The sequence below is a fragment of the Prosopis cineraria genome, unplaced genomic scaffold (assembly GCF_029017545.1).
Source record: "Prosopis cineraria cultivar Desert tree isolate PC_DT_omini unplaced genomic scaffold, ASM2901754v1 PC5, whole genome shotgun sequence".
Lineage (NCBI taxonomy): Eukaryota > Viridiplantae > Streptophyta > Magnoliopsida > Fabales > Fabaceae > Prosopis > Prosopis cineraria.
The window spans coordinates 39,945,863-39,956,659 of record NW_026555336.1 but is presented as its reverse complement, the minus strand read 5'-3'; the positions used below and the strand labels follow the sequence as shown (position 1 = coordinate 39,956,659).

The window sequence follows — 10,797 nt, the reverse complement described above, 5'->3', positions numbered from 1 at the left end:
ACAACTTTCCTAATTAAATCAGTTTCAAGTCATGAGTACCTAGATTAATTAGATCAATTATTTTAATAATCATACATAAGTGGGAAAAAGGGACATGAAAGCAGTCATTATTTTTAGAAAGAATTATTTGAAGATCACACTCAATATAATTAATTTCTCATTCGTCCATTAACAATTAAATTCATACTCTTAAGTTCAGTTATCAATAAACAATTCTCAAGCTTCATGTATATATTACTAAATTTAAGAGCCTGAATTCAAATTTCAATGAACATGAAAGTAATTAATTGTATTAAGTGAGTTTTTATATATAACTCTCTTATTTTTATTATTTGTTAGACAAGGATGTGGTAGATCATCATATAAAGTTTTTAATGAATAAAAGAGGTGATTATTTTTATATATGCTTATTTTAATAATTTGTATGATAATGGAAGTGAAATTTTTACGATGGATGGATGACGATGACACATGGATTGTGGTGAATGTGAAACTGAATTTTCTACACACGACACATAGAATCATAGATGAAGCAAGCAAATCAGGGTGAAGAATATTATGTTGCTATATATGAATATAATATATAAATACAGAGGTCACCCAAAATTACTTTGCAACCAAACGCCCAAATAACGAAACCCCAACAATTGCATTGTTGTCGTTGCATCTCAATCAGCGTCTATCTCCTATATGTACATATAACACATACACATGAAGCTTGATTTTGATTGAAACATACCAACTCGAGGGACCCATCACGTGCTCTCTACTCCCTTCCCCTCAATTTTAGTCAGTCAATTTTCTTCTGCAAGTCACCCACACACACCTCTCTATCACACACACACACACACAACATATATATATACACACACGCGCGCAGAGAGAGAGAGAGAGAGAGAGAGAGAGACTTTGTTATTACTTATTAGGCTTTTGAGTCAACTATCTCCACCTTCCCCTCACCAGTTCTTTTGACTTCTCCACACAGACACCGTCTATATCCTTCCATTTCTCCTCAAAAACCCTCTTCTTAACGCACCCTTAGTATTTATCTCTCGTTCTTTTTCATTCATGTTTTCAGATCACATCAACATATATTTGTTTTCGCATTTAATTCAAATACATATGTTTAAAAGCATATGCACACCTTTTTTCTTTTTTCTTTTTACCAGCGCATATGCATACCTGTTAACTATGTCGGTGGTGATGGTATTTAACTATTTATAGGAGCTAGCTAGGTTTAGTTAAAAAGCAAAGACTATGCAATAATTTTGTGCGTGTTATTCTCTCTCTTGACACACACATACTTGACAATTGAAAATTTTAAATTATTAAAATATTATAAAAGGATCATAGTATTTGTTATATAAGTAAAAGACTCGTATAATTATTTAAATAGCTCTAATTATTAATTCATAAGTGACTTTTTTAAAATTTATTTTTAATTGTAAATAAAAACTAAAATTCTTTCATGATATTTTAACGACTCAGGTCTTCAATTTGTTATTGATACCTTCATAAGGGATATGATTGTCAACTTCCTGAAACCCCTACCACCACAGTCCACAAATAAGAGAACGCAAAATAAGTACTCTGCGAAATTAAAGGCCTGCTCGTTTTTTTATTTTTGAAAATAAAAAAAAATGAAAAACTGTCTGAATAAGGGCTTGTTTTGTTTTTATTTTTTATTTTTAAAACTATTTTACAATACATTTTTTAAAATTATTTTTCAAAGCAGAACAAAAGAAAAATTTGTTTAGTTATGTTAATTTAAAAACAGTTTTAAAATTAAAAAATAGACCGCTAATAATGGTTATAGGTGATTAATTGTGATGATTTTATATAAAAGTTGATATAATTATAATTTTAAATAATTAAATGTAGCGTATTTTAAGAACAAGAACAATAAAAAAATAACTTGAACTTGTTTCTATTTTTGTTTTTAAAAATAAAATATAAAATTAATTTTAAAAATAATTAAATCAAAAACACTAACCCAAACAAGTTTTCAAAAATTTCAGTTTTTAAAAATAAAAAACAAACAGATTTTAGGTGTTTTTTATTTAATGATTTTCAAAATTATTTTTATAAAAAAATATTTTTGTTTTATTTTTCTTGTTTTTAAAATACACCATATTTAATAATTAAAAATTATAGTTTCTTTGACCTATTTGTATTATTAATTACTACCTTTAATTGATTATAACTATCATTATCATTTTGTGTTGTTAAAAAAAAAATTTTAAAAACAGTATTATAAAATAATTTTTAAAAATAAAAAATAAGAACAGAAGCAAACAGGCTCTCAAACTTAAAACAAGCATCACCAAACAAACTACGTATATGCGTGGGTTCCCGTTAACCTCGGGTGCTTTTGGTTCTCCCCAATCATATACGCTCTGCGTACCGTATATATACATCAAGTTGATCAGACTCCCTTACGTGAATTCTCCTCAAAGAAATCATAATCATGCGTACAGTACCCACAAACCCACTGTAATTTCCCTTCTAGTTCTTAGGTAGTATAAAAAAGAGGCCTACCTTCCTCCTCTCCCTCTCCCCATCTCACACGCACGCATTCTCATTTCTCACGACACAACCATGTCTCTCTTCTCTCCCCACTTCCCCTCTCTCCCTCTTCTTCTTCTTCCTCTTCTCCTACTGATCATATCCTTCGCAACCCCATCCTCCTCCGCCTCCTCCGTTGTGGCTTTCATCTTTGGCGGCTGCTCTCGGGCCAAGTTCACGCCGGCCTCTGCCTACGAGTCAGCCGTCAACTCCGTACTCACTTCCATCGTCAACGCCGCCATGTTCTCCTCCTACAACAACCTCACCGTTCCTCTCTCCTCCTCACAGGACACCCCTATCTACGGCCTCTTCCAGTGCCGCGGCGACCTTGCCGCCGCCGACTGCTCCCGCTGTGTCGGCCAGGCCGTCTCCCAGCTCGGCACCCTCTGCCCGGACTCCACTGGCGGAGCCTTGCAGCTCGACGGTTGTTTCGTTAAGTATGATAATTCTAAGTTCTTGGGCGTGGAGGACAAGACTTTGGTCCTGAGGAAATGCGGGCCGTCGCTTGGGTTCACCTCGGACGAGTTGACTCGGAGGGATGCTGTGCTGGTGTATTTGGAGACGTCCGATGGGATGTACAAGACGTTCAGGACGACTAGCTCGGGGGATTTTCAGGGTGTAGCACAGTGCGTAGGGGATTTGAGTGCGACCGAGTGCCAGGATTGTCTATCAAACGCGATCGGACGGCTGAGAGTGGAGTGCGGGCCCGCCCAGTGGGCACAGGTATATTTGGCAAAGTGCTACGCGCGCTACTCCAAAGGTGGGGATTACTCGCCCGGCGGAAACGGTAAGCGGCTCCGCCACCGTGAATAGTGGTGGTTCATAGTATCTGTTATTATGTTTTTGCTTTGATATTATTATTATTTTCTCTATAAAGTTTTCGAATGATTGGGAGAACTGAGAATAGAGTTGCTTGAATAATTTTCAATTTACGTGTCAACCCACGTGCATACGGACGAAAGCCGGTGGCCGGTGGGGAGAAGAATGTCAATGGTATTTGGCAGTAACATGACTGACAAGTTTGAATCATTCAGGATACCTTTTTTCTTTTTGTTGGAAATATATTTTGATAACTTCTGATTTTGGACGACCCATTTAATTGTGTTTACTTGCAATATTTATCTTTAAGTTTTTTTCGCCCTGTCTAGAAGGTCTGTTTTTGAGTTTACTGTCTAAAAAATCATTCTTCACGGTTCATAATCATACCCTCAAATGAGGGGAAAGAAAGAATAATGATACAATATTAAAGAAAAGGGGCATGATTTGATTTTCTTGATCTGCTCTAGGGAGTCATGAATTTTGATTGTGCCTTTTAATTTATGAACATTATTTTGAGTGTCAAAAGTAGGTAATTGAACTTTATAAGTAGCGGGAAAAAGCAAACATGAATATCTTACAGACAGCATCACATAAATATATGTGAAGAATCCGATGAATGAAAGTAAACAATCAAACATCGAATGAGCAGGAATGACAGCACCATTCCTCCTAATTCATAGAAAGCAAAAAAAAAAAAATAATGAATGGGCCACTTTTGCCCACAACACAACAAGGTAGGTATTTTGGTACAGAGAATCCTCATCATCTGCAATGTCGTCTTTTCCTTTAAAGAAAAAATGTCTTAGGCCTTTGGCAGAACTATAGGTTTGGACATGAATTAATTAACCTGCACGTTCAAGTGATTAGGTGAATTATATTTGAGCATATATGATGTGTAATTGTAAAGATGTTATCTGAAAAATCTAAAGAATGGACTGTAATGTGTAGGTGAGCATAAAAACAAGAACGACGATGAGCTTCAGAAAACTCTGGCAATTATAGTTGGACTCATCGCAGGAGTGGCTCTACTAATCATATTCATTTCATTCTTGACAAAGCTGTTCAAAAAGGATAGAGGTAACTGTTATGTCATATAACACCCATTTTGTTTGTTTATTTAGTTCTCTAATTAAAGATTTGATTCGTCTCTTGTTGCAGATGGAAAATGAAGAACATCTTGTGTGGATAATTAACACTGGTCTTGTAGTGCTTCCTCTGGTAATTTATTTTTCTTGTTGGTGTCTTGTGTTTTGTGGGATAGCTGGGACATGAAAAATGCCCGTGAAGGTCGGATAAGTAATAAAGTAATAGAAAGATGTGTAATGGAAAATAAAGGAGAAAGAAAAGAGAAGTTTATTGGAGCAAGAGAAAGGGGGAAAGGAAGAAAGCGATGGGCGCAATAAAGAGGCAGAAAAGGCTCAAAGATCCAAAATCCACTTTGGCAATTTTCAAATGTCAAGTGATGGGTATAGGCTTTTCTGGGCATAATTTGTAGATCAAGTTTTTCCTCTTTACTTTTGGAACATGAAATCAACCACTTTGCTTATCCAAAAAGTTAGCATCATATTAATAAGAATGTATAATTTTTTTTCCTTGGTCCCGAATTAAGTATGCGACTCATATATTTAGCCTGCTTATTCAATCTATATAATTGTTTATACTTTTTTTTTTTGTTGGCTTCTTTGTTTTCGGGATCATGTGGATGATACGAATTCTTTTTAATGGAAGATGAATTCATTATTTTTTTTATATTTGATAGAGTAAGAATAGTGCAATAATAAAATTTTATTTAGTTACATTAAGGCTTCTCTTGAATGAAAAGTCAGGAAATATTTCATTAATTAACGTAAAATAATGAAAAATTATAATTCAAATTTCCAAATTTAAAAACTTATAATTTTGTTCTCCATGGCATTGAGACTTCAACTTTGTTATATTATTTTTAACCTCTATAATTTAGTCCATATATAATTTATCAAGTTTTATTTTTAACTTTTATAATTTTTTTTTCAGTGTTTTCAGTTCCTATAAAAACTAAAATTACTGAAAATGAAAACTACAGAAATATGAAAAACAAAGATTGTTCAATGTTTTTAAAACTATAGATATTGAAAATGCTGAAAATAAGCTACAATAAAAAATAAAATTTAATGAAACTATGGCTACCAAATATTATGTTTTTCTAATAAAAAAGTGCAAAATCTGAGTTTTAAAAAAGCAACGTCATTTAATTTAATTAAAAAAAATCGACCACCGCACTTTTGAGTTTTGACCAAAAGATGCGGCTCGAAGGATAAATATTGTGGTGGTCATCATCAAGAAAAGGCAGCATTAAGTTAAACAGATGAGGTGTCAATTAATCATGCAAATCATGGTCGAGGAAGCCATCATTACTTGATTATATATAATATATATAGGAGAAAGGAGAGAGCGTCGTTAGTTTAAAAGGACGAATCATCAATTGGATACTTAAACAAGGTACCAATTATTATAGGACCGAGCTAAATAATTATAATGGAGATGAAATCCCTGGAATCTTCTCGTTTTATTTTCTCTCTCTTCTCAAATCATGCTTGATTTTTGCATTTTATCTATGAGCTCTTGTTCTGTCCCAGTGTATCAAATTGGCAATGCCACGTCTTTTTAAAAATTATATAATAATCCCCTTAACTAAGCTTGATCAATCAACCACTGTGGACAAGAAATAATAATTGTTTTATATTTCTTAATTTGTTTAATCAAAAGTGTTCCGCAGATCTAATATTGTATATGTTCATATGGAACAGTATGTATGTAATATATGGCGACATTTGGTAATGAGTTATCATCATTAGGTTGAACTGCGTACTCAGAAAGATCAAAATGAAGAGCAGAGTGTCATATATATATCAAACTTAATTTTGTTTATGAGGTAATGGGCAAAAGGGGGCTCATTTATTTAATCCCACCCTACTTTTAAACCAACTAAAGCGATTCTTATGAGCAACATCACAACTTATTCTTTTTTGAATATCTAAGAGAACGATCGTCCGATTCCAAAAAGGGAATATCTCATAAGCAATACAGGATGTAGCAAGCCATAACGGAGAGATGTTGTGAGCAATATCACAGCTTTTTTTGAAGTCTATAGGATGGTGTGAAAGAATAGATGAAGCCAGGTCTTCGACCGCAATTTTCATATCAAAGTTGACATCACCCTTTTCGAGATGCGTAGCTTAAGAAAATTAATAGAAGGATTGTAGAACAATATCATCTCAGAGTTATTATGTCAGATGAAAACAGTATTGTATAAGATGGGTTACAATCAACATAGATAGCTTAGTGAAACATACAGGAGGGAGATCACTTGTGAGGGATGAATTCGAGATGAGAATGGGTTTTGGAAAAGCAATTTCATGAAAATGTTATGGTTTAGTTTTACACTTAGTTATAAGTGCTAACACATACTATCTCTTAAGAACATATAGGGGACTACAGCTCTGTTGTAGATTTATTAAAAAAATCTAGTTACTCTAACGACGCACCTAGACTCATAAAGAAAATATACAATGTGAGACACTTTTTTTTTTTTCAATTTTTTTGAAAGAAGCTAGAGACCTTAATTATGAGTGATTAGTTGGTCTTCTATAAGTATATGATTACAAAAGTCAACTGATGTATAAAGGGAAAAACTCTATAGCTGACTGTTTAATTAAGTTAACCTTTACTCTCACAACTTTATGAAAGAATTTGTCATTTTTTTATTACCCACCTCTTACAAAGAGAGAGAGAGAGAGAGTAGTCAATATACTCATAGAAAATGTACTAGTGAAAAAATTGATATACCAACAACTTGCCCCAACATGCTTATGAGATAAATGCAAATTTCATGGTTTTATCCCAATCCACCTCAAATTTAAAAGATCTCATGAGCTATTATTCAGATTATGAGTTAAAAAAAGCAAGAATTGAGACTGGCTCATCATTCTTTCTCTATCACTCTATCCACATACTTATAGATTTGTTGTATATATAGATATATATATATATATATACACACACACATACGGAAAGAGAAAGATAGGGGTTTTTACATGTGTCAAATATATGTATATTTAAACCATTATATATTTATTTTGAACATATAAAGTATAAGTTACTCAGGCCACAAAAGGGGAAAACGTGCAACATATACAATTAATTGTTCACATGTATGGTCAAAGGTCAATAGGCTAAGCTTTGGGCCTTTCCCTTCCAAAATGAAAAAGTCCAAGCAATAACGGGCCAAATTCATTTCCCTGCGTACGCATTGTTTGGGCTAATTTTCCAAGTGGGTCCAATCCTCTATCAAGATTTATTTCCCCTTTTTGAAGAGGAGTTAAAATTTATGTGACTCGCAAAGGGTCATTGCCTCACCATGCAAAGCGTGTGATAATTTTTTCTTCCAGCCGAAGCCTGCCTGTGATGATAGTGAGACCAAGTTATATGAGAATTTAGTATCCCAACGATGTTCGAATAATATTGTTTTCAATAGAAAAATATACATGAACAATAAAAAAAGTTACATTATAATTTCTTTTTGAAGATAAAGAAAATGAAAATGGATATTCAACACGGGTTGAATATGGTGAAATAGGTTAATTTCTCATAAATGAGGAATCAGTGTTTGAATTTTCGTTAAAAAAAAAGCTTATATTTAATATCATAAGGTAGCATGAACATGATTATCTTTATTAAAACAAGAGTTGTACCAAATAGAAAAATTGAAAATGAATTTGTTTACAGAAAGATGGAAATAGATTTCGAGTTGAGTTCTTTGATGACATTATATATATATATATATCATCAAAAGAAACATCTACAGAGAGAGATTTCTGAGTTGAGTTGTTTGAGTCTGCCACGTGTAGTGCCACTTGTCGTTTGACGCAAAAGTTTTGCTCTCCTCTAAAATCCCCATCCTCATTCCTTAGGACAACTTGTCTCCTAAGAAAAGCGTTATTCCCCTTCCCACGAAATCAAATCGTCGTTTCCACCGAAAACCGTCGCCGCCTCACAGATCTGTTGGAGAGACCATAGATTAGTGTTCCCATGGCGCTCGAATGGGTTGTGCTAGGATATGCCGCCGCCGCCGAGGCCATCATGGTGCTCCTCCTCACCGTTCCTGGCCTCGACGGTCTCCGCAAGGGCTTGATCGCCGTCACCCGAAATTTGCTCAAGCCCTTCCTCTCCGTCGTCCCGTTTTGCCTCTTCTTGCTTATGGATATCTACTGGAAGTACGAGACTCGCCCCAGTTGCGAGGCTGACTCCTGCACCCCGACGGAGTACCTGCGACATCAGAAGTCCATCATGAAGAGCCAGCGCAATGCCCTCCTCATTGCCGCCGCCTTGCTCTTCTATTGGCTTCTCTACTCCGTCACCAATCTGGTTGTTAGGATCGAGCAGCTGAATCAGCGGGTCGAGCGCTTGAAGAATCGGGATTGAGTCCCCTCATGATTGGGAATTAATGAGTCAATCAGGGTTTGCAGAGTATAACTCTTGTTTCGTGTGTTATATAAGATGCGATTTCTTTCAATTTCTGTGTTCCTTTTCCTTTCAATTTTCGAATTTTGACTGCTATTGTGTCGATGGTAGTTTTGCCTGTTGAACATTCTCTTTTTGGTTGATTATCCTGGTCAATACGATATGATGGAAACTTCGTAAGGGCCTTATCTTTTGATTCGCATCAATGGATGTTGATACAGTTTATTCTGGAAATTCACGACCCACAGATGCGTTTTAAAATGTAGATTTTCTGACATACATTCTGTCTTCGTTACGGTCCGTTCGTTCTTTGTTTATGAAATAATTTTTATTATGCACTCCATCGCTCAAAAAATTGCGATTTTTATTAATGTTAACTCATAATTGTAATGCACGCGTAAAACTCAGCCTTAAGGAAAAGCCAATACTTGCTGAAGAAGTTGTTCCTCCTTTCTTTCTCCCATGTATATATAATATGTAAGTTCATCGTGCCTTTGCGTTCAGCTATGCACACGTACACCTGCTGGAGCACAGGAATAGGCCTTGCCAAGTTGTATGCTACTATATGCGATAAGACAGCTGCCTTGCGAGATGCCTTTGGTAGGCGTTGGTCTGAATTGGATCCTCAGCTTGTACCTTCTAATTTAGGTGGCTCATCCATTTTACCTTTTGCATCACTCCCTTGTTTGATATGTTGGTTGGCAAGTGCCAGTTTGATAGATGAATCTTCTTGTGATAATGTGGTTAATCTTTGAATGAATGGCCAGTTGCTCACATACTGGTGGGTTCATGAGAGATGGCTCATACAGTATTGTAAATCAATTATAGTCTGTTGAAGCTTGAAATGTGCCCTGTTGCTGAGAGTCATCATATCCCAAGCTTATCTGTGGAATTTGAGTAGTTTCTTGGACACGTGGACATACAGAGTGAGATATCGGTCTTGGTCTTTCGGGTTCAACCAGAAAAGCATTTCGGCAATTTGATATATCTTTTCCTGAAGTAGTTGATTTGCGACCTTGGTCTTGTGGTCTTGTGTTAGGCCTCTCTGTATTAATGTTAGAGTCTGTAAAAAGGGATGAAGAATGTTCTTCTGTTATTTAATTGGATGGCAGTCATTTAGTTCATGATATAATTATATTATTATAATAGCTCAGAGCAGCTCGGGTACAAAGTTTCAGAAGATTGGTGGGATTATATATATTCAGCTAAGAAACCTAAGGATTACAGTTTAACTTTGATGTGGGGACGTTAAAACGAGGTCTTGAGAGGTTGTGTTGCCTCTTCAGTTGGATGTAGGTTTTGTAACATTGGTTCTAATCTAGTTCATTGGATTTTTGTGGTATCGAGTTGCCTAGGCTTCCTGGCTTTGTTCAAGTTTTAAGCTATCGGGCTCCAGTCGTGACTTTGGTTCTCGCATGATTCTGCTTTTTTTTTCCCCCTTTCACACCTGGTATCTTAAAATATTCTGGGTTCATTGTTCACCCTAGATAAGTTTGAACCCCCGTTTTGTAGACCTTACAGCAGCAAACAGGTATTAATAGGACGATCTTTTTGTGGTCATATTAATTATCGCTTTCTGTCACCCATAAAGATTCGAACCTTCAGCCTTGAGAGTGCTGGTTGCATGATTCTGCTTTGATCCTCGATTAATCTTAACATCCAGTCATTCTGTCTTTGGACGAAATCTAGTCTTTCTTAGTACTGTATCCGTACTTCAGACGTGGTCCCAAAAGAAAAAGCGGTTGTCAGAAGTGATGGTTGAATATTGAACAGTATCATGTGTGGATTATTTCCCACAGTCAAACTATAATTTGGTTTCTCTGCAGAGCTTATTGTCTGTGAGATCATTTGTAAATTAATGTCTCTAAATCAGCGGGTCTCTCTGTATATACAAGTTGCTATAGGTACATGGTT

At 35.4% G+C, this 10,797-nt stretch overlaps 2 protein-coding genes across 2 annotated transcripts; both read left to right on the top strand.

The window, feature by feature from the left end:
* Positions 1-2,540: 2,540 nt before the first annotated feature.
* On the top strand, positions 2,541-4,992 carry LOC129310657 (plasmodesmata-located protein 6-like). The gene is made up of 3 exons (XM_054952565.1): positions 2,541-3,352; positions 4,333-4,461; positions 4,543-4,992. Exons 1-3 carry the CDS (start codon positions 2,599-2,601, stop codon positions 4,551-4,553), a joined length of 894 nt encoding a protein of 297 aa, XP_054808540.1. The 5' UTR covers positions 2,541-2,598; the 3' UTR covers positions 4,554-4,992.
* Positions 4,993-8,329: 3,337 nt separating this feature from the next.
* LOC129311739 (uncharacterized) lies at positions 8,330-9,117 on the top strand. Its single transcript, XM_054954173.1, has one exon. The coding sequence runs from the start codon at positions 8,452-8,454 to the stop codon at positions 8,842-8,844; it is 393 nt and encodes a 130-aa protein (XP_054810148.1). The 5' UTR covers positions 8,330-8,451; the 3' UTR covers positions 8,845-9,117.
* Positions 9,118-10,797: the final 1,680 nt, after the last annotated feature.